Raw genomic sequence first — 25,036 nt, forward strand, 5'->3', positions numbered from 1 at the left:
CTTCCTCCAGACTCTGGGACGTTGAATTTCAAATTAAATGCAACATTTACTTTCATCCGAAAAGAGGCTTTTGACCACTGAGCTACAGTCTAGTCTTTTTTCTGTTTAACCCAGGTAAGATTCTTCTGACATTGTCTTTGGTTCAGGAGTGGCTTCACAGAAGGAACTCGACAGTTGTAGCTCATGTCCTGGATACATCTGTGTGGTGGCTTTTGAAACACTGACACCAGCCGTAGTCCATTCCTTGTGAATCCCCCCCAAATTCTCGAATGGCCTTTGCTTCACAATCCTCTCCAGGCTTTTGTTATCCCTGTTGCTTGTGCATCTTTTTCTTCCACACTTTTTCCTTCCACTCAACTTTCCATTCATTTGCTTGGATACAGCACTCTGTAATCAGCCAACTTCTTTAGTAATGACCTTTTGTGACTAACCCTCCTTGTGGAGGGTGTCAATGACTGTCTTCTGGATAGCTGTCATGTCTGCAGTCTTCCCCATGATTGTGCAACCTACTGAACCAGACTGAGAGACCATTTAAAGCAGGGGTCTCAAACTGGCGGCCCTCCAGCTATTGTGAAACTACAAGTCCCATCATGCCTCTGCCTGTGGGAGTCATGTTTGTAATGCCTCATTGGACTTGTAGTTTCGCAACAGCTGGAGGACCGCCAGTTTGAGACCCCTGATTTAAAGACTCAGATAACCTTTACAGGTGTTTTGAGTTAAAGGAGTTGTAAAGGATTATTTTTTTTTGCTGAAATGACTGTTTACAGGGTATAGAGACATAATAGTTAACTGATTCCTTTTAAAAATGTTTAAAAATAGATAAAAATCAATCATATAATGTACCTGCAGTTTCAGTTTAGTTTTTGCATGCTGTGTGATGTACAGAGAAACAGAGCCAATACAAGGCAGTGATGGTTTGTAAAACAAAGCTGATTGGTGTTGAGGGGTTTTAGACACACAGTAATCACACCTCCTTGATTAGTGACCACAGAGAGAAGGCTCCCAGGACTTTTTTCATCAGGAAACAGACAACCAGGAAGTGTTCAGAACAGAGAAGGATTAGAGCAAAAACGAACAATGAGGACATGAAACCAGGACTGCAGTAAGGTAGAGGAAGCTATTTAGCTTAAAAAAAAAAATTCCTTTAGTGACCCTTTAATTAGCTGAATAGAGTGGGACACCATGGGTCTACAATATTGACCTATTTCACAATTTTCTGAGATACTGAATTTTAGGTTTTCACTAGCTGTAAGCCATAATCATCAAAAGCAATAGAAAGAAAAGCTTGAAATGTATCACTCTGTGTGTAATAAATCTACATAATATATGAGTTTCACTTTTTGAAATGAAATACTGAAATAAATAAACTTTTTGATATAATATTTTGATAATATTCAATTTTTACATACATATGTCCATCTGAATTACTGTAACTTTATTCTTGCTTGTGCTGACCACTGGTGGCCAAGTTGAATATTGCAGCTATTGTGCTTTGTAATTGTTGCATTTTCTTAGACTGTTACAAGTTATCAAAGAACAGCAAGTAATATTTAAAAACATAGTTGTTTTCAAATCGTATTCAGGGAAATTATAGTCATAAACTTGTACTTCCCAATATAACAAACATTTCTGAGTCTCGCATGAAATGCTTTGCAGATTAAATAGAAATGACTACAACTTCAACATATGCTAATAAATGTATCTATTTATTTGTTACACATATACTAATGAATAGAAATTTGTCAAAGACGGCTGTATACCCAAATTGTAAAATGCATGTACAGTGTATGATAATCAACATGAAATGATTTGTCCAATAATTCTTTCTTGAGCATGTACATCAGTGTAAAAGTCATCAAGTCATCCTAACAAGCACTGCGATGTAATACGTCCATTAACTGAATAATAAACCATCATACTGTGAAATACTTATTTAGTGACACTTATTGCAAATATTAATAATAATAATACTTTATCTAAACTTTCTATTATCAATTACCAAGCATATCTTTATATATATATATATATATATATATATATATATATATATGTATATATATGTATATATGTATATATATGTATATATATATATATATATATATATATATATATATATATATATATATATATATATATATATATATATATATATATATATATATAAATAAATTGCATCTCCACTGACTGTGCTATTAGTTATATGTTTCCTTTTTGATTTTTAGTTTTCTGTTTTGGACATCTGGAAGTTCTGTTTCTGTCATTGAAAGATCCAGATTGAATGGAACTAATGTGACGACTGTTATTGAAATGAAAGGAGATCTCAAAGCCTTAGCATTGGACACACGTGACAAAAGAATCTACTGGGTTCGGTCGGAAATAGATGCTGCAGAATCAAGCCTTGGCACATGCACTTACCATGGGGAATCTGTAACTGTAATTAAGTATTTAGCCATGTAAGTTTGTACACACATCACATTTTTAACATTTAATATGTACATTCACTCCCACTCTCCTTGTCCCCAATTCACAAATGTCTAGACTTTAAATTATATTTTAGATTAAAATGTATGTGGACCATGTACCAGGATTATAATACAAACTGTGTGCTGCATAAAAAGAACATATCTTACTGGTAATTTTTATTTATAGGTTTAGATTATTTTCACTCTCTATTTGAAGTTGGTTATTTTCATTTCAGATTGGGTATGGAACATTTCATGCCTTACAGCTTTAAGCCCCCCCCCCCCCCCAAACCATACAAAATCCCTAATTTAACTTAGTAGCACTTAAAGTGATTGTAAAGTCTTGTTTAAAAATAAAATTCAAATAAATAACAAGAATGTTATACTTACCTCCTCTGTGCAGTTGGTTTTGCACAAAGCAGCTAGGATCCTCCTCTTCTTGGGTCTCTCTTCCCTGCTCCTGCCCCCCCCCCCCTCTTGTTAAGTACCCCCCACAGCCAGCAGCTTACTATGGGGGCACCAGAGCCAAGTCCATTCAGACACGGAGCCCCGACCCAACTTTGCCCCCTCTTCCCTGATTGGCTAACTGACTTTGATTGACAGCCACAGGAGCCAATGGCACCGCTGCTGTGTCTCAACCAATCAGGAGGAGAGTCCCGAACGGCTAAGACACTGGTGGACATCGCTGGAGACAGATGGCACTCAGGTGAGTATAACAAGCATGCTTTACTGCATATACCAGGCATGTCCAAAGTCCAGCCCAAGGGCCAATTGTGGCCCATGTTCTGGTTTAATACGCCCCCCCTGGTAATTTGGATATGTATATCTTTTGTGGCCCCCAGGGCCACAAAAGATATATACCGTATTTATTGGTGCTACCTCGGAGGGGACAGGGAGGGGGTGTGATGAGCAACTTCAGATTACATACAGGAGAATCTCCTGTTTACTCGACGGCATCTATAATAGAAAGTCCCGTCTCCTGGGCTGCCATTGGGCGACTGTTCTGTCTAACATAGGAGGCGGGACTTTGCATTAAAGAGGTCGCTGAGAAAACAGGAGATTCTCCTGTATGTAATCTGTTGGCGCTCGTACCGCCCCCTCCCTGTCCGCTCCGATGCTGCAGATGGGCATGGATCAGGCTGCACTGATGGCAATGGTGAGGCTGCATTCATGGCAATGGTAAAGCTGCATTCATGGCAATGGTGAGGCTGCATCCATGGCAATGGTGAGGCTGCATCCATGGCAATGGAGAGGCTGCATTCATGGCAATGGAGAGGCTGCATTCATGGCAATGGAGAGGCTGCATTCATGGCAATGGAGAGGCTGCAGATGGGCACTGATTAGGCTGCATTGATGGTCACTGACCCTTATTTTGCTTCAAATTCTTTATTTAAAAAAATCATCCTGAAACTCCCCTAAAAGTGAAGATGCGTGTTAAACACCGATAAATACGGTATATCCAAATAACTATCCCAAGCTCCTCCTTAGTCCTGAGCAGCGCTCCAGGATTTATTGGGGGCCACAAAAGATATATATGCAAATAACACGCCAAAGCTCATCTCTTCACCACACACAGCCACTAAGGCAGGAGAATTATTGTTGGGCAGTGTATTAGTGCTCGGAACGAACAAACTTAGACCGAATTTTAATGGTTCAAAGAATGTCAGGCAAAAAAGTTGGCCAATCTATCTCATGTCATGTCATGTTCACTTCATCAAATCTGGCCCTCTTTGAAAAAAGTTTGGACACACCTGGCATATACAGACTGATTTTACTGTTATGGGTTTAGTAACACTTTGAGGATGTACGACAGAGTGGTGCTGACAGGGCTATCCACTGATTACATTTCAGCCAGATCATTTCAAATTGGATGAAATTGTATGTGTATGACCAGCTTTAGGGCCCTTGATTGAGTACAGTTTACATTAGGATGGCTTTGCCCAAATACCTGCTGAAATGACTTGAATAAAGCAATTGGTACATTGAAGATAAAATTAAGTAATCATAGATATGCTTTACAGAACAGATGTTGTAGAAGTAGATCTTTTTTTTTGTTTCATAGAGTTTTATTAAGTAATCAAAATATCAAAATACATATGAACGTTTCAAAAAGGAACACGGCATTGACACGTTTAACAAAAGTAATGAATGAAACTAATATTTACCATGACATGAGATAGATTGGTATATGTGATAGCTGTCTATAGCTATCAGCATGTTTAAACCTTATGTTGAATCCTAGTAGAAGTAGATCTTAATAATTTATTGTATGTAATTGGGTGATGAACTTTCTTTTTATTTTTTAGGGCTTCAAGACAAAATAATGTAGGACTTTCAGTTTTTTATGATCACATCTACTATTCAGAAAGAAAATCTGCTTCAATCAGAAAAATTCATAAATATACAGGAAAAAATTCCACTACCATTAACCTAAAACCATACATTGTGGACGTCATCGACATGAAAGTAATTGCTCAGCTGTCACATACCAGTGAGGCTACTTACTCACAGATATCTGGTAAGTTGATTCAATAAGCAGCATATTTACCTTAATGACTGTTATTTTCAGCTCACATGGCTGACATTGCTAAGAATAACACTTGTTATACACAAACAGGTTCACCCATACATAACTATTTTCCCCCTTAGATTGATGCTCGTTTTGTCTAGGGGAATCGGCTAGTTGTTTTAAAATATGAGCCGTACTTACCGTTTACGAGATGCATCTTCTCCGCCACTTCCGGGTATGGGCTGCGGGACTGGGCATTCCTATTTTGATTGACAGTCTTCCGAGAGGCTTCCGACGGTCGCATTCCATCTCGTCACGATTTTCCGAAAGAAGCCGAACGTCGGTGCGCAGGCGCAGTATAGAGCCGCACCGACGTTCGGCTTCTTTCGGCTACTAGTGACGCGATGGATGCGACCGTCGGAAGCCTCTCAGAAGACTGTCAATCAAGAAGGAACGCCCGCTCCCGAAGACCCATACCTGGAAGCGACGGAAGAAGATGCAGCTCGAAAACGGGTAAGTACAGCTCATATTTTAAAACAACTAGCCAATTCCCCTAGACAAAACGAGCATCCATCTAAGGGGAAAAGATCAAAAAAACTTAATTGGGTGAACTCCCGCTTTAAAGTTTGGTGAGCCCATTACTAGTTTGTGTGAAGATTCTGTCTTATATCTATGTCCCTTCTGATTTATTTTAATCTTTTAACCACTTAAGACCCGGACCATTACGCAGGTAAAGGACCTGGCCAGTTTTTTGCGATTCGGCACTGTGTCGCTTTAACTGACAATTGCACGGTCGTGCGATGTGGCTCCCAAACAAAATTGGCGTCCTTTTTTTCCCACAAATAGAGCTTTTTTTTGGTGGTATTTGATCACCTCTGCGGTTTTAAATTTTTGCGCAAAAAAAAACTATATTTTTTACTTTTTGCTATAATAAATATCCCCCAAAAAGATATAAAAAAACATATTTTTTTCTCAGTTTAGGCCGATATGTATTCTTGTACTTATTTTTGGTAAAAAAAATCGCAATAAGCGTTTAACGATTGGCTTGCACAACATTTATAGCGTTTACAAAATAGCGGATAGTTTTATGGCATTTTTATTAATATTTCTTTTTTTACTACTAATGGCGGTGACTGCAGCATTATGGCGGACACATCGGATAATTTTGACACATTTTTGGAACCATTGTAATTTTCACAGCAAAAATTGCTATAAAAATGCATTGTTTAATGTGAAAAAGTCAATTGCAGTTTAGGAGTTAACCACTAGGGGGCACTGTAGGGGTTATGTGTGACCTCATATGTGTTTCTAACTGTAGGGGGGTGGGGCTGGACGCTTGACGTCACTGATCGCTTTTCCCTATATTAGGGAACAGACAATTGGTGACATTGCCACTGTGAAGAATGGGGAAGGACACGGAGCTTCCAATCGGGATGCGGGCGCGCGCCTGACCCACGGCTGGGCACTTAAAGGGGGCGTACAGGTATGTGCCTGTGCCCAGCTGTGTCATTCTGCCAACGTAAATGTGCAGGAGGCGGTCCTTAAGTGGTTAAAACAGGTACTTCCTGTCCCATATCCTCCTTCCGTCTTCTCACCGCCTAGGCAACTCCTCCTCTCCCCCTAGGCAGCCCCTCCCTCTCTGCAATCTTCTGGGACATGTCACAGATCCCAGAAGATTGCCTGGCCACTAGGGTAACACAGACCTACTCCCACATGCGCAGTGCATGCCCGGCCATGAAGCCGCAAGCTGTCACAGCCAGGTGCCTACAGTTGCAATGACGGCACCGTGGAGAGGAGGGGGAGAGGAGCGAGGCATAAGGCGGCCGCATCGCTGGACCGTGGGACAGGTAAGTGTCTGTTTATTAAAAGTCAGCAGCTACACTTTTTGTAGCTGCTGACTTTTACTAAACTTAAAAAACGAGTGGGACTCAGCTCTAAGAAAAGAACATAAGGTTCATGGCTCAATCACAAGTCCAAATAATAAATAAACAGGACAATCCATACCCATTTGGGAACGCCTCTCCCAGAATAATATAATCATTACTCTATGGATTCAATGGAGTGGCTGTGGAGGGGTTATCTAATCAACACGACTAAACTTATTTTATATATATATATATATATATATATATATATATATATATATATAAAACGTATTAGGACAGCCTCTATTTAGGTAGGTTTCTTGATACAGGGGTAAATTGGAATTAACCAACTTCATTCAACAACGGACTGAGGGAGGAGAGGACATTTTCCAGCATATTGTAATTGCAGTCAGTAGTTTGTTTACATGATGGTGCTTCAACTTGATAAGTGCTACATATATGAAGTCAAGTAATTAAAGAGGAGCTGCTGACTTTTAATATTTGGGTACTTATTTATGCATCCAGTGGTGTCCTCACCTGAGCTGATTCTTCAGCTTCACATCTAGTTTCCTACTGCACTTTTCAAATGGGCCACAGTCTCCTGGTACCTGTGAAGGGGAAGGGGGGGACTTCCGGTGATCTGCCGATATGGTTCCGGCTAACGTGAAAGTTCATGCGCAGGCGCAATCTGATCTGTCGATATGGTTCCGGCTAACGAGAAAGTTACTTTAAGGACTGCGCAGGCGCAAACTTGCCGAAAGGGATGAACACTGCAACTTTGTTCATGTCTCTATGTTTGTTGAAACCCAGTGTAGTGAAAAAGAAAGCTTAACACGTTTATACCTAAAGATGAATGATAACTGTACTAATAACAGGAGCATCCAAGCTATGAATCTGGTGCAGCTGTGCATGGTAGCCAGTCTGCTTTTAACTTCAGCGTTTTCAATTAAGCTTTGACAATAAAACCTGGATGCTGGTTGGTTTCTATGCAGAGCTGCACTAGATTTTGCATGCTACAGTTTTAGTAAATAAACACCTATGTGCCCCAGAGTTAGCCTCGTGTGTGAAAAAGCAAGTTATTTCAATCCAGACAATAAATATATAGGCATATAGCAGTCAAAGGTGCAGTTATGCCAGGAAGATTACATAGTTTTTACAGTAAACCTTGATTGCCATCATGGGGCTAGATATGTTGGGAGACATTCATTATTGTGCAAGAATCCTTTTTCTGCAAAACTATGCTTCTTCCAACTAAGCTTCAACCCTTACATTTGCTGTCCTGTGGCTGTGGCAGAAGGCAGTACTTTCCCTTTACTTATGGAGAAGATGTGCATGAATTGTTTTTGCCAGGGGCGGACTGACCATTGGGGCACTCGGGCACTAGGTGCCCCATCAGGGTTGCCAGGCTCAGTAAAACCAGGGACAGTATGTAAAAATCTGTGTTTTTTTTTACATCTGTCCCTGATATGTCCGAAACCGACATGCTTTTGATGTGAAAATCCCGAGATTTTAGCTGCCCCGCCTCTGCACTGCCTCCTGGCGTGGTGGCCATCTGTAAGCCCAGGGGCCCCATAATCTTCTATTGCCCGGGGGCCCCATGAGTTGTCAGTCCACCCCTGGTTTTTGCAGATCTCACAATTTAGGGCAGTGGTTCTCAACCTGGGGGTCGGGACCCCCTCGGGGGTCAAATGATGATTTGCCAGGGATCACCAAATCCCAGGCTGTTCCTGAACCCCACGCCGCTTTACCATCATTTTCGCGGCCTCCCAACAGGGCTGTTCCTGGAGCCCGCGGCCGCACACTCAGCCTCTTCGCAGCTGCCCATTCAGTTCACGGCATAGATGGGGGGGCGGAGACTAGAGGTCAGCTGACTGGTGAGGAATGTGAAGTCGAAGGGGCTGGAGGAGACCCCATCTCCTGATTTTGGCATATGGGTCACTCCTGCGAGACACCATGAACCCGGAGACACAGTGAGTAACACTGCCTGTGATTATAGTTGCCATTAAAAGTCCCCACTAAAGTTCTCAGATCAGCAGATGACCTTGATCAAGAGCACCTAGTTTGGTTGATCAGAACTCCCTCCAGCAAGGCTACACTTCCCATTCCCTCCACCCCCTCCCTTCCCCCCCAACAAGGAGTAAGAGAAGGAATAAAGAGAGAATACATGGAAGGGAGAGGAAAAGAGGGGTAGTAACAAAGAAAAAGGGAGAGAAAGAATATAAGAGAGAACAAGAAAGACGGCTAGAGAGAGAGATGGGGAAAAAAATTTGGATAGAGAGATAAAAGAGAGTGGTACATTTTAAATTGTGGAGTGGAAGGGGTTAGGGGAGCAAATTACTTGCCACGCTACAATTATTATTTTTTTCTGTTAGGGGTCCCCGCAGCTTCAGAAATTTTATCAAGGGGTCACGGCACTAGAAAGGTTGAGAACCACCGATTTAGGGAGAACAGATTCCACAGAGTGTGATTTGCTTTTACCCTTCCTACACTAATTAAAGTGCCTGCAAACCCTAGCAATGGGGGTTATTTATGAAAGGCAAATCCACTTTGCCCTACAAGTGCACTTGGAAGTGCAGTTGCTGTAAATCTGAGGGGGACATGCAAGGAAAATAAAAAACAACATTTTAGCTTGCACATGATTGGATGATAAAATCAGCAAAGATTCCCCTAATTTCAGATCTACCCATCAGATCTACATCAACTGCACTTCCAAGTACACTTGCAGTGCACTTGTAGTACAAAGTGAATTTGCCTTTAGTAAATAAGCCCCAATGAACTGTTCTCATGTTCTACCCCCCCCCCCCCCCCAAAAAAACCCCTGTTGATCATGTCAGAAATAGAGAGCTGCACTGTAAAAAAACGCTTAACACTCCACAACAACGTTGTGTGCTTTCAGCCCACAAAAAGACTGAATGCATTTCTGGCAAATTATCAGGTATTTTTCTGTACTTGCAGGGTCTTCAAGGGGAACATACAGTAAAACCTTGGATTACGAGCATAATTTATTCCAGAAACATGTTTGTAATCCAAAGCACTTGTATATCAAAGCAAATTCCCCATAAAAATTAATGGAAACTCAAATGATTCGTTCCACAACCATTTATTTATAAGTCCTTCAGTTTATAGTCCATATAAAAAGATTATAGCAATGTGATCGGTTGTGTAACCATAAAATGCCCATCCACAAATGGAAGCCTCCACAAGGGAATTAGAAACAAAATCCAAAAGGAGCTACAGAGTATAGAAGAGAAGAGAGGCGCCTCTAAGGCCCCATGCACACGAGAAGCAATTACAAACACCTCTAAACTCACGTTTTCAAAGGCAAAAACCGGCGTTTAAAACGCTTGTTTTTGCTGCGAATCGCGCGGCGTTTTGCCACGTTTAGCGGCGTTTTACCGCGTTTGCGGCTGTCAGTGTTTATCTCAAAGACATTGTAGACCCTCCCAAAGCTTTGAAACGCAAAAAAAAAAAGCTTCTGAACCCAAAATTTTGCGTCTGAAAAAGGGACATAAACCCAACTGCTTTAAAACACCAAAAAACGTGATTGTGTGCATGGACACATAGGATAACATTAAATGTGTTCAGGGGCAGTTGAAAAAAATTCCCAAATGCCTCTGAACTCGAGTTTAGCAGCGTCTCGTGTGCATGGGGCCTAAGTGTAGCAATATGTTTCTAAATGTTATACCTTTATTAAATGTAACCATATTGCTACAGTTATGCCGCGTACACACGATCGGTTTGTGACGTGACACTGCTTGTATATCAAGACATTGCTTGTATATCAATTCAAAATTTATAAAAAAAATGTGCTTGTCTTGCAAAACTCTCTCAAACCAAGGTTTCACTGTATAGGGAATGTACATGTATTTCAGATATGTACTTCATTTTGTTCATTTTGGTCTTGCATATACTTTAATGACACAAAATACTGATTGGGTCTGTTTTAATTAAACAGCATTTTGCATAATTTGTTGCCCTAACTTTACTGAAAAACATAATTTTGCTATGTATAAATTCTGCACAGACCTATTTTGTGTAATACTGGGATGAAGGACATAATAAAATACTCTTATGTAATGAATATTTCTAGAGCCTGATCTTTGCAATGAGGGAACTGACTATTGTACAGGAATATGTCAAAATGATGCAGCAAGCCAGCAATGTAGATGTATAGAGGGGTTTCAACTTTCCGTTGATGGAAGACACTGTGAAGGTGAGATGCACCCCTTTTCTTTGATTACCTTTGAGATACGGGTAATGACTGATTAAATTTAGGTTAACCTAGTATGTAGAAAGCTTTATAGTATTCATAAGTAGCATTCGTGTACACAACAGTTTGGCTGCATATAGCCATTCACTTAGCGTGGCACATGTGGCTTCTGGAAATTGACGCCGAACATATAAAAATACATCCATGTTCATGACACCGAAGGACTAATTACCAGCATTTCTTCTTTACTGACTTACAATGAATTGTTATGCACTGTTTTCATTATAAAGGTGACCATCTTGGTATGTGCAGGGCTTTGCTTCCTTATGACAGAGCCTCCAGCAAAGAGAAGCACAGTAGTGTCACAGTAGTGACATCACCAAATCTCACTCCAAACCTCATGTGACTATCAGTTAGAGGCAGCAGTGCCTTAGGCCTCGTACACACGACCGTTTTCCTCGATAGAATCCATCAAGAAACTTGGTGGGAGAGCTTTTTTTTTTACACCTGTTTTGTATATGTTTTTCATCAAGGAAACTGTTGAGGAACTGTCTCAATTTCCTTGTGTTCCTCGTCATGCTAAGAAACCCGCGCATGTTCAGAATAAAGTATGAGACGGGAGCGCACCTTCGGTAAAAGTAGCGTTTGTAATGGAGATAACACATTTTTCACGCTGTAACAGTCTGAAAAGTGCAATCGTCTCTTACCAAACTTTTACTTAAAGCGGGGGTTCACCCAAAATTTTTTTTTTAACTTTACATCTAGCAGAGCCAGCATACTAAGGACATTTACTTTAGGCAGGTAATTTTTTTTTTCTCCGTACATACCTTTATATTCTGTTTTTGTCCAGGGCTTCCGGGTTCCGATGACTGCGGTTCGATGATTAACGGCTTGTGAAACAGGTGACCTGTCGCACAACATGCGTCACCAGATGTTGGGAAATAGCTAAGCTGCGAGTCGGCACTATACGGCACCTGCGCAGTCAGCTCTACACGGCGGGCGCAGGCGCTGTATAGTGCCGACTCGCAGCTCGGCTATTTCCGGAAATCTGGTGATGCGCGTTGTGCGACAGGTCACCTGTTTCACAAGCCGTCAATCATCGAACCGAAGGATAGGAATGCCCAGTCCCGCAGTCATCGGAACCCTGAGGCAGGGATAGGAATGCCCAGTCCCGGAGTCATCAGAATGCGGAAGCCCTGGACTAAATCAGAATATAAAGGTATGTACGAAAAAAAAAAAAAAAGACCTGCCGAAAGTAAATGCCCTTACTATGCTTAGTCTAATGTTAAAAATTTGTTTTTAGGTTGAACCTCCACTTTAACACACAGTAACATGAGATTAGCAAAAGCAGCCCCAAGGGTTGTGCTAGTGGAATCGAACTTCCCCTGCCATTGTATGTGTTGTACGTCACCGCGTTTGAGAACGAGGAGATTTTGTCTTGACCATGTGTACGCAAAGCAAGCTTGTCGAGTTCCTTGACAAGCCTAACAAGGAACTCGTCGAGGAAAATGATGTGTCTTTTCCGACGAGTTCCTCGGTCGTGTGTACGAGGCCTGACAAGGTACTCGTCGAGGAAAACGATGTGTCTTTTCCGTCGAGTTCCTCGGTCGTGTGTACAAGGCCTTAGTCTTTAACTACAAAACACTAAGCTATAAGGCTACTTTTTACTTTTTAAATTCTGTTTCACTTTAATGAACCAGCAAGTGATGGAATCAGCCAACAACACCCCCCTCCTCCCCCCAAACAGTCTGGGGTGGGCTTTTTCTTTAAACCAGGGGATGTATGTATTCGGAACACTCTACTCGCCCTCCTCCACTAACTCATAAAAGGAATTTCCCTTTATAAATGACACAAGTAAGATCTGTGCAATCTGTTTCTTTTTTGTACATAACACACGTGTTAAAATCCTCAGACCCTCCTCATTCTAGTATTTAAGGAATGAACGTCCAGCTCTGATGAAAATGAATGCTGTAAGAAAAATATGTTTAATATTTAGAAAAAAAGAAAACAGTTCCAGCTGTTAAATTATAAATGTTTATTGAGGAAGGTTAAAGGTGGGAGGCTCAGCTCGCTAGACTTTCTATTTCAGGTGAACCTAAACATGAAAGTAAAACAGCTGAGATGGGTTGTTTTAAGTTTCTTCCCTGACAAGTCTTTTTGTACTCTGTATTAAACACATGACATGAATATTTGGAACATTTATAAGTCTAGGTATGTATTCTAAGTCACATCTTTATATATTTTTCTTTAGATATAAATGAGTGTGCTCTTTGGACCCATGGCTGCACTCTTGGCTGTGAAAATATTCCAGGTTCCTATTTTTGTACTTGTCCAGGAGGCTATGTTCTTCTACCAGACAGCAAGTCGTGTCATGGTGAGTTCTTTCCCATTTACATCTATATGGTTCTGTTCCCACTTATAAATGCCATCCCTCTACACATTTCCTTTGGCACAGCTGTGGCAGAATCTAATTTAAGAGAACATCTTTACTTCTGTTTCTCCAATAGGCCACAGACACACTAGCCCTTAGGCCACATGCATGACATCCTTAATTTTTGGTGTGCCCAGTAGGCACTGGTACAGCATCCAGCCTTGCTGTCAGCAGCCTCTCGAAATCTAAGACAGGCTGAAATACATAACCACTGTATGCAGCTGGATACTGTACTGAGTAAAGCCCTGTACACACGCTCGGTTTTCACGGCGGGAAAAAGTCTGTCGTGAAAACCGAAGGGAAAGCTGAGAACCCGGCAGGAAACCTGCCATGGAGCTTTGGCCGGAAATCATGGCCGTGTGTATGCTCCATGGGCACTGCCTCGCAGTGTTTCCCATAGAGTATTGGTAAATCTGGTGGCAAAAAAGCGGCCGGGAATCCCGATGGGAAAATAGAGAGCAGGTTCTCTATTTTCTCGTCTGGATTCCTGTCTGTTTTCCTGACGGAAAACTGCTAGGAAGCATACACACATCCGGTTTTCCTGGCCAAAAGCTCTCTTGGCAGTTTTCCTGGCAAGAAAACCAGTCGTACGTATGGGGCTTTAGACTTGTGTTTAGGGCTGTATGCATTCAAGGATGTATGCCCTGCATTCTAGAAATTCCAAAATGTATATATAAATATATATATATATATCACTTGGTCAGCATATATATAGTACTTATTTACAGTGTTTATGTTTTAACTTGTTTTAACTTTTTTGTTTGAATATGGTGCAATGTTTGTCCCGAACATGGTTGAAACATTTTACAGTTGACTGACTCACTATCTTTGCATAGGCCTAAGGCTGCTTTCAAATTGAGCAGTGCCGGGCGTCGGCGGTAAAGCGGAGATATTTTTAGCGGCGCTTTAACGTAATTTTTGCTGCGATTTCGGCTGCTAGCACTAGCAGCCAATAAAGGGTTAACACCCGCCCGCAAAGTGGTGCTGCTGCGGCGGTGCTGCCCATTGATTTCAATAGGCTGGAGCGCTGTAGGAGCGGTGTATACACCGCTCTTACAGCGCTGCAAAGATGCGGCTAGCAGGACTTTTTTTTACCGTCCTGCCAGTGCACCACTCCAGTGTAATGTGATGTGCATCTCTGTAATGAGAAGGTGTGTGGTCTAATGACATCAACACCCTATATCAGGTGTGCAGAATTATTAGTCAATTTCCTTTCCTTTGGCAAAATGGGTCAAAAGAAGGACTTGACAGGCTCAGAAAAGTCAAAAATAGTGAGATATCTTGCAGAGGGATGCAGCACTCTTAAAATTGCAAAGCTTCTGAAGCGTGATCATCGAACAATCAAGCGTTTCATTCAAAATAGTCAACAGGGTCACAAGAAGCGTGTGGAAAAACCAAGGCGCAAAATAACTGCCCATGAACTGAGAAAAGTCCAGCGTGCAGCTGCCAAGATGCCACTTGCCACCAGTTTGGCCATATTTCAGAGCTGCAACATCACTGGAGTGCCCAAAAGCACAAGGTGTGTAATACTCAGAGACATGGCCAAGGTAAGAAAGGCTGAAAGACGACCACCACTGAACAAGACACACAAGCTTAAACGTCAAGACTGGGCCAAGAAATATCTCAAGAAAGATTTTTCTAAGGTTTTATGGACTGATGAAATGAGAGTGAGTCTTGATGGGCCAGATGGATGGGCCCGTGGCTGGATTGGTAAAGGGCAGAGAGCTCCAGTCCGACTCAGACGCCAGCAAGGTGGAGGTGGAGTACTGGTTTGGGCTGGTATCATCAAAGATGAGCTTGTGGGGCCTTTTCGGGTTGAGGATGGAGTCAAGCTCAACTCCCAGTCCTACTGCCAGATTATGGAAGAGACCTTCTTCAAGCAGTGGTACAGGAAGAAGTCTGCATCCTTCAAGAAAAACATGATTTTCATGCAGGACAATGCTCCATCACACACGTCCAAGTACTCCACAGCGTGGCTGGCAAGAAAGGTTATAAAAGAAGAAAAACTAATGACATGGCCTCCTTGTTCACCTGATCTGAACCCCATTGAGAACCTGTGGTCCATCATCAAATGTGAGATTTACAAGGAGGGAAAACAGTACACCTCTCTGAACAGTGTCTGGGAGGCTGCGGTTGCTGCTGCACGCAATGTTGATGGTGAACAGATCAAAACACTGACATAATCCATGGATGGCAGGCTTTTGAGTGTCCTTGCAAAGAAAGGTGGCTATATTGGTCACTGATTTGTTTTTGTTTTGTTTTTGAATGTCAGAAATGTATATTTGTGAATGTTGAGATGTTATATTGGTTTTACTGGTAAAAATAAATAATTGAAATGGGTATATATTTTTTATTTGTTAAGTTGCCTAATAATTATGCACAGTAATAGTCACCTGCACACACAGATATCCCCCTAAAATAGCTAAAACTAAAAACAAACTAAAAACTACTTCCAAAAATATTCAGCTTTGATATTAATGAGTTTTTTGGGTTCATTGAGAACATGGTTGTTGTTCAATAATAAAATTAATCCTCAAAAATACAACTTGCCTAATAATTCTGCACTCCCTGTAGCGCCTGCAAAGCACCTTAGTGTGAAAGCAGCCTTAGTGTGGCTTAATTATCCAAGAATCCAGCTGCATATATCAATACCAGTGTGCGGTTGTTATTTGCACACCCAAGACAGTATACAAGGGATGGGTTAAAGGGGTTGTAAAGGATTGTAAATAGCTTCCTTTACCTTACTTCAGTGCTCATTTCATGTCCTCATTGTTCGTTTTTGCTCTGATGTTGCTGTATTTCTTCTCTGTTCTGGACACTTCCTGGTTGTCTGTTTGTAGATCACCACAGTCACGGAAGGGTTTCTAGCTGTGGTCAGTAACGTCCCGTCCTCGGGACTACATTTGTGCGTCTGCTCGCTCTGTACGTCATACAGACTTCAAGGAGGTGTGATTACTGTGTGTGTCTAAAACCCCACAGCACCTCCTCCCTTGGATCAGTTTTGATTAGCAAACCATCACTGCCCCGCCTGGACCTCGCCCCCTTGCTTTCTGAACAACTCCCATACGAACACACTGAGTGTCTGAGTGGGCGGTATAGTGGGCGGTTTTTTTAAAAAGTGCCTGAGAGTTCTTGTGCCCATTTTTGTATACTGCGTATGCGCGATGCGCAATGCATACTGGGAAATGTAGTTTAAACAGTACGGCGAAGGCCGCTCACATGAACGAGCACCGAGAAGCAGGAAGTTAATAGCAGAACAGAAACTAGAAACCCAGAGGTAAGATATATGAATGAATTTGATCGGTTTTTACTTGTTTTTAAAAATAATCATTAAACTATCATGAAACTATACCGTTCAGACAGACATTTTAGCACAACATTTTTTTTAATTTACAACTCCTTTAACCTCCCTGTCGGTATGATTATTTCAGATTTTCGGTGCTGAAAGCGGTACCATTATTTTGCAAGTAAATTTGGCGTTTTATATTGTAGGCCTGTAATTCTTAGGAATAGCTCACTTAAATCTGACCAAACAAGAGTCTAGTAGGCATCCCGGGTATGAAAAAGTTTGAAAAACAAAATTATAAATGATAATATAATAAATAATTATAAATAATTATAACAAATAATAATGTAATTATAATAAAAAATATTCAATAATGTAATCAACTCAAAATCACTGAAATTTGCTCAGTTGCAGAATTGTTGCTGTCATTACTTTTATTTTTTTATGACGAATTTCCCCACAAATCTCTATCGCTCAATTCTGCAAGTGATTATAATTTATTATCGCTGTTTTCTAGCTGCTCTAAAACCACTTTTGACATAAAGGGACACTTTTGGTTGCTAAGGACAATCTACAGTTTGCAGGCAGAAAGAACAGTTTTTATTATACAAAAGTACATGTAGGGCACTGGGCAGACCACTAGGGACAAGGGGGGTGTGTATTTTTTACATACAGTAATGTAATGTGTTTGTTTACTTTTTTCGACTTTGGCGCCGTTCTCCGCCCCTGTGCGTCGTAACGTCGCAGGGAATGGAGATCGGCTACACAAGGGGACACTGTGTGAATCGAGCGAGGACCCGCTCGCTCACACAGCGGGGATGCATCGCAGGATCCAGGGACAAGATGAGTAACTTTGCTGCTGCGAGGCGAGCCCGAGTCTGGCTCGGGGATACCGCTTATGGTACAGAAATCTTACCCCGAGCCAGACTCGGGAATACCGCCAGGGGGTTTAACTCATTTTTTTTTATTGCATGAAGGTAAAAACCTCTCACTTCAGGAAAGGAAGGGGTTGGTAAATATGACATTTTTACCTAACCCTTCCTCAACGCTCCATCTTGAAGGATCCTATTCTGTGCTTGCAGCTGTCGGCGAGAACAAGAGGAGGGAAGCCAGCAGTGCTGCGGAGGTAGGGGGCAATTACTGTAACCAATACTTTGTATAATTCTCTCTGGAGCAGCTGAAAGCCAACAGGAGGGAGATGAATTGAAGCCAGTTTTCAGCTGCCACTGAGAGAGCCATACAGGGGATTGGTTCCAGTAATTGCCCCTCCCTGCTGTATCGACCATCCTTCCTGCTGACATCCAGTTCACTCTGGGCCCCGTACAGGAGGACTGGTGGTACCCCCTTATCCATATATGGATTGGGATGACTTGTGGGAACTCATACAGAGATGCAATTTACCAACTCGAGAGAACATTATTCTGAAACACAATTGAGATGATTAGTAAAACTGGTGTACGTCTAGTTAAAATGTCTTAGTTTGTTTTTGGTAAAAATAGGAAGCAGTTAGAACTAGATATGTGCTCACTGAAATATTTTGTTTCAGAATTTCGGTTTTGTCCGAAAAATGTATTTATTTAGTTACTCCCGAAATTCGTCTTTATTTATTTTGTTTTGTTAAAAAAAATGCATTCGTACGAAAATCTGAATTAAGGTTGAATCTGTCAATTGAAGGCTTATGGTGTCTGTCGGATGTTCTAAGAAGATTTGATGAAGCAGCTAAACTGTACGACGCCACAATCGTACATTTCCAGTTGAATGCTCCACCCACAAGCTATAGTAAAATTTGAATGTTGTTTGACTAGTAATAATTATAATAATTATTACTAGTCGAAAAAAAATTGCATTCTTCTATAGCCTATGGGCAGAGCATTTGACCATAAATGTGCACTTGCGGCTAATGTATGTTTTTAGCTGCTTCGTCGAATATTCATGTTGAACGGTATTATACATATTTTTGATCGTATTGAATGATACAATACTTGTTTGTTTCTATTCATGTTGAACGGTCTATCCCAACAGCAAATGGAATTGCGTTGTATCGAAATTCAAGCATATAACTTCCTTCCTATTCACTTTGCGCTCCTAACAGTTTTGTCTCACACTGGTGATGGCAGCATCCTGGCTCCAGGCAGTTTGTCTCCATGGAGGTTCCTGGTCCTTCTATGGAGACAGCAGCAGCACCACCAATCAGCCAATAACATTCATTATCATCATCATTTACTTCCCCCACCCATACCACTAACGGCTCTTTTACTATTGTCTCTATAATGTTAAATCTTTTCTTTCTATGTCAAATAATCTTGGACTAATAGAGTTAGGTTAGGCACATTAGACCGCAGGTTCGATAGACACAGATTGCTATTTTCACCGTCATGTCGAATCTTCTATCTATCTATGTTCGAACTGTTGTCGCAACGATACGAAAATATAATGGATACGAAAATGAAGCATTTTTTTATTTCGGATCTTTCAAAATCTGTGCGTTCATTATCGTTTTGTAAAGACGAACATGAAAATCCCTGAAATTCGGACAAAAATGCTTTCGGATGATAACGAATGCACATGTCTAGTTAGAACCCCAGTTGCGTTTCTTTTGCTGTCTGTGGGCAGATTTCTGCTTTATAGTTCATGTCAGTCCTATTCATTAGAATCTATTGGTTTGTGTTGTTGGTCCTTCATAAATTCTAGATCTCTATATGGTCTAGTTACACTTTAATTATTGTTGCCACTAATTACATAGTTGAATGTTATCAACAACCTCATAGGAAACTGTCACTTAAGTTAGTTTATGAGTACTGTCGCTGCATTAAAGCAATTTAACAAATTACATATTGCTGCTTTAATGACTCGCATTATTTTGCCTTCTTCTTCTTTGCTCACTAAATTAATGAGAATGTTTAGAATAGCTTTCCAATGTGAAAGATTACAAATTTCCTGTAAATGCTGTTTTATTGTGAGGTGACTATTGCAGAGTCAGATAAATGCATTGTAATCTTTGTCTGTGTTTTGTAGACATGTTCGTGCAACTGTAATTTGTCATTTCAATCTATAATGTTAATTGTAGGAAGCGTGCACAATGGAATTAGCTTCAAGACACAGATTTAACGATTCATTGTTTTAAACATTGGTTATGCGACTATTACCTGAACTAATCTTGTGTGAATAATTGCAGGACAAAAGATTTACAGATTCAGTATTAAAATAACAGCTTTTTAATAAAGGTGTTCAGTGCTCACTCCCCACTTTTTTTCCTGTTAAAATGTGGGAAATGCATTCATCAGCAAATGACAAGCACATACAACAGCATGTTTAAAATGAAAAGTTCCTTTATAATGGGCAGTAAAGAATATAGGCAGATTTTGCTATTGGTGAGTGATTGACAGATTGGTTGTTACATGTGTTGCATTATACACAACTTTTCACATGCAATGCAGCTGCCATTACCTGTAATAATTAAATTATTGGGTCGAGTAGGTAGAAGCTGAATAAATTCAAGAAGCTTTAGCTTTATGAGTGATACTAGGTAGGCCCCCTTACCATAAGGTGACCAGATTTATATGAAATCCGGGGACATATTTTTTTTTTCACTACTAATGGTGGCAATCAGTGACTCTCTGCCTGTCGTCGCCAGCCGCCGCCGCCCACCCTGGCTACAACTCGGTGGGGAGCAGAGGAAGATCACTCTGCCAGGGAAGGCAGGTGACTGGCTGGGACTTGAGCCAAGGCAGAAGAACATGAGAACGGAGCTGAATGGGCATGCACACAAAACTGAAGAATTTTCCCTCCGCTCCGACCAGCACATGATCATCAGAAAGGGGCTCAGATAATGGAAAAAAATAGACCCCCCCCTAAGCTAGTAGGAGCCGAGGATCAGGGTGTGTAATTCAGATTTTTTTTATTAATTTTGTACTGACTGTCTTTGGAATTGCCCCAGCCCCTGTTCAAATCCAATCTGGGGACAAAACTGGGGACAGACTTGGTCCGGGGACAGTGTCCTCAATCCAGGGACTGTCCACTGAAACTGGGGATGTCTGGTCACCCTACCTTACCATCTTCCCATGTACAAGTTTTTACCTACTATGAGCAGCTTACTTGCCTGAACATTTGCTGTGTGACGCAGGGTTTTGATATGTCTGGTCTTTTAGGGTCTATTCACACCAGTCACTGCGTTAAAAGATCTTCGGGTCTTTGGTGTGCAGTGCGAATACTGCAGTGCTGATGTGCTAATCACTGCGCATCTCACTGTTCACTTTTTTTTTCAGACAAACTTTATTGAAATGTCACACAGGTTCTATTGGCTGTGGTGTGGTGCAAGATGGTGGACTGCCTTGCGCTGTGCTGAAAAAAAAACAAAACAGCCAGCCAGCTAGGAGACAAGACATGTTGCCTTGTCTTGCAGTGGTGCTGTGGTGGGACTGCACTGAAATAGCCACTTAAAACCCTTAGGCTGCGTTTATGCCGTAGCCGCATGCTGCTCACAACAGGGGTTCGGTGCATGCTGGTTCACCATTTCATGTCCGATTTCAGCCCGAATTTTGGGCTGGAATCGAACCTGAAATGCACCAAAAAAGGCACACGTTTTTCCGGCACACTGCACCGACCCGCTGCGGAGATATGTGAACCGGCTCCATAGAGCCAGTCACATTCTCCTGCTATGCGAATTGAATGCGGGGAAACGCGCATTCAATTCGCATAGCTGTGAAGCCGGCCTTACAACACACTTTTTGCTACAGGTAAGCCTATAATAAGGCTTACCAGTAACTACCCTGGATATATCCTAAACCTGTTTAGGAGATATCCTTTGTATTTGCATGTGCCGATGTCATCAGCACATGCGCACTGTAGCAAACTGAAGTAATGCATGAGAGTGACGTCATCGTGGCTCCGGCCAATCACAGCGATGGATCACGCGATACCTGGAAGTAACTCTGGGAGCGATGTCAGCCACTGGAGCGGTGTACGAGTGTGGCTGCCGGGGCTTCGATCTCAGGTAAGTAATTTATAATGAGCTAGTATGCTATGCATAATGCATTATGCGCTTTGCATTATGCATACATAATGAGCTAGTATGATATGCTTACTAGCTCATTATGTTCATTATATGAGCTAGTATGCTATGCATAATGCATTATGCGCTATGCATTATGCTAGGCATTATGCATATTATGCCTCTGTCTTGCAGTTTTTTTTTTCTCATAGGGTTTACAATCACTTTAACGCAGTCATTCTACATATGGTGTGAATGTACCCTTAAGGCCCTGTACACATGATCGGATATCTGATGGAATCTAATCCAATGGATTTTTTCGTCGGATATCCGATGAAACTTTCCTCATGCTTGCCTACACACCATCAGTCAAAAATCCGATCGTGCCAAAATGCGGTGACGTACAACACTACGACGAGTCGAGAAAAATGAAGTTCAATGCTTCCAAGCATGCATCAACTTGATTCTGAGCATGCATGGATTTTTGACCGATGGAGTTCCATACAGACGATCGGATTTTTCTATCGTTTTTTTATCCATAGGAAAAATTTAAAACATATTCTATTTTTTTACACAGATGGAAATAAAACCGATGGGGCCCACACATGATCGGTTTGTCCGATGAAAACAGTCCAGCGGTCTGTTTTCAGCGGACAAATCGATAGTGTGTACGCGGCTTTAGAATGCATAAAGAAGAAAAATAATAGAGACTAAGCCCTCGTTCACATTAAATATGGGTTTGAAATTGTGTGATTTCATCTGCAATCGTATGATTTCAAAGCCGCATGTTAGTGCAACTTTAGGTGCGACTTTTAAGACATCTGTATGGCTTCATGCACAGATGTCTGTGCAAGTCGCACCCGAAATCGCCAACAATAGGGTGCAACTTGTCATGTGATTTGACCTGTCAAATGGCATGTCAAGTCTCTCCAATGTGAATGAGGGCTCAATCATCACTAAATTGTACACAATCATCATTCAATCATTACTAAATTGTATTAAAGCGGGGGTTCATCCTAAAAAAAAATTCTAACATTACATTGAGCTGACTTCTGACACTGACAGTATGCTGATCTTTTTTTTTTTTTCTGTACATACCGTTTTATCGCTATTTTCCACCCCGGCTTCCGGGGAGTGAATCCCACGGTGGGCATTCCTATTCACATGCTAAGTAATTGACGTGATGAGAAAAGCTTCCCACCAGCGCATACGGCCGCGGCACGAGTTGCCGAAAGATGACGAACGTCGGTGCACAGGCGCCGTATAGCGCCGTATAGAGTCGTATAGAGCCGACTCGCAGTCCGGCTTCTTTCGGCAACTCGTGACGCGGCCGTATGCGCCGGTGGGAAGCTTTTCTCATCACGTCAATCACTTAGCCTGTGAATAGGAATGCCCACTCCCGTGGGATTCACTACCCGGAAGCCGGGGTGGAAAATAGCGATAAAACGGTATGTACAAAAAAAAATAAAAAAATATCAGCATACTGTCAGTGTTAGAAGTCAGCTCAATGTAATGTTAGAATTTTTTTTTAGGGTGAACCCCCGCTTTAACTACTAGCATATGTTAATACTCAGATATCACTTAAAGTAGATATAAAGCAAAACTGGATGACATTTTATTTGCTAAAACACTGGTTATGTTTTTTATCACAAAGGAGTGTTTTCACTATTTTCCATACTTTGCTACATCTCATTGCTGCTGATCTTCTTCAAAATTTTACAGCCACGTTCTGTCCTGTATATAATTGCTCTGGACTCAGATGACGCTTGACAGTGTAAATAACCCCCAATATGTCCTATGGTGAATAAAAAATGCTTTTAAGCCCTGGTTCACACTGGTGCGTTTTGACATGCGATTTGGCATGTCAAATCGCATGTCAAAACGGCGGTATTTGCCGCAAATTGCCGGCAATGGCACCGCCCTAATCGGTGTGACGCTGCATCTGCGGCGCTGCACCGATTTCAAAAAGTAGTTTCTGTACTACTTTTTGTGATTTCCAAACCTGCACAGATGTCTCTAAAATCGCGGCCGAAATCAGGACTGCCAGCGGGAGTGAAATTGTGCGAATTCAGCTGAACTCGCACAGCTTCATTCCCACAGCCCAGTGTGAACCTGCGCTAAATGTGTTTTCCCTTAAAAATTCTCTACATTTTATATTCCTCAGAGTAAGCTAAATAATAAAGGATCACAGAACCATATAAATATAAGTTAAGAAAAGTGATGGGACAGCACAAAACATATAAGAGTACGTGAAAGAAAAAAATCAAATATTTGAAGTGTCTTATTAGTCCGTAGCTTGCACCATGCTAATCTTTGTTCACAATCACTTGTCAGTTGCAGCTTGTCATGAATCTCCCATATAATGTACCATCACCAAACACCCGTCAGGCATAAGCACTCACCAGGTCCTTATGTTCTCATCTTCATGTACGCTGTACTACGCTGTGGCTTTCATGATCCTTAGTCCTGCTCTTTACTTGTCACCATGGTCTTGTCGCTCATCTCTTCCCCTCCTTGGTGTGAGTTGCACTCAACAGATCTTTTTTTCAGCAATGGGAACCACAAAAAATCTCAGTAAAAAACAAAAAATCGGTCTGACATAAATTTATTTGTATTGGCTTTTGTCTCAGGAAGTAAGATTTACAGTTTCAATATTAAAATAACTTTTAATAAAGGTCTTCACTGCTCACCTTCCTACAAAAATACCTTGCCATGTTTTGGCAAAAGTGGCCGATTGTCCTAGGAAATACGGCACCTCATCCTAACGTTTAGTAATCAAAGGAAGTAGGGGATGCGGACAGGGGAGGGCTGGCAGCCTTAGGCCTGGGGGGCAAGTCCAGTCAAGCGGCCCATAGAGCGTGGAAAAGTGATGGATCGAGGAAAACAGTCTAAGATTTTTCATGATCACAAGAGTCCGCACAGAGGCCCCCTTACATCAGAGTCCGCACAGAGGCCCCCTTACATCAGAGTCCGCACAGAGGCCCCCCTTACATCAGAGTCCGCACAGTGGCCCCCCTTACACCAGAGTCCGCACAGTGGCCCCCCTTACATCAGAGTCCGCACAGAGGCCCCCCCTTACATCATAGTCCGCACAGAGGCCCCCCTCACATCAGAGTCCGCACAAAGGCCCCCCTTACATCAGAGTCCGCACAGAGGCCCCCCTTACATCAGAGTCCGCCAGTGGGAGGTGAGCAGCGGCCGTGAACTGTGTTAACAGAGCTCCAGCAGGCATATTCCTGCTCTGCAAAAACAGCATTTGGTAGTGGCGGCCGGTGGCTGTGCA

General features: G+C 41.7%; 1 protein-coding gene across 3 annotated transcripts in view; it reads left to right on the forward strand.

Annotated features, from left to right (window-relative positions):
• The window catches only part of EGF (epidermal growth factor), a 207,314-nt gene that overhangs the window by 69,461 nt on the left and 112,817 nt on the right, over positions 1–25,036 (forward strand). For all 3 annotated transcript variants that reach the window (XR_005744232.1, XM_040329224.1, XM_040329238.1), the window contains exons 5-8: positions 2,223–2,453; positions 4,769–4,980; positions 10,927–11,049; positions 13,298–13,420. Coding sequence is in view for 2 of the 3 variants with exons in the window: in XM_040329224.1 (XP_040185158.1) it covers positions 2,223–2,453; positions 4,769–4,980; positions 10,927–11,049; positions 13,298–13,420 (689 nt within the window). In the remaining variant the exon portion in view is untranslated. The remainder of the gene's footprint in view (positions 1–2,222; positions 2,454–4,768; positions 4,981–10,926; positions 11,050–13,297; positions 13,421–25,036) is intronic.

Source organism: Rana temporaria, chromosome 1 (assembly GCF_905171775.1).
Source record: "Rana temporaria chromosome 1, aRanTem1.1, whole genome shotgun sequence".
In the NCBI taxonomy this organism is placed as follows: domain Eukaryota; kingdom Metazoa; phylum Chordata; class Amphibia; order Anura; family Ranidae; genus Rana; species Rana temporaria.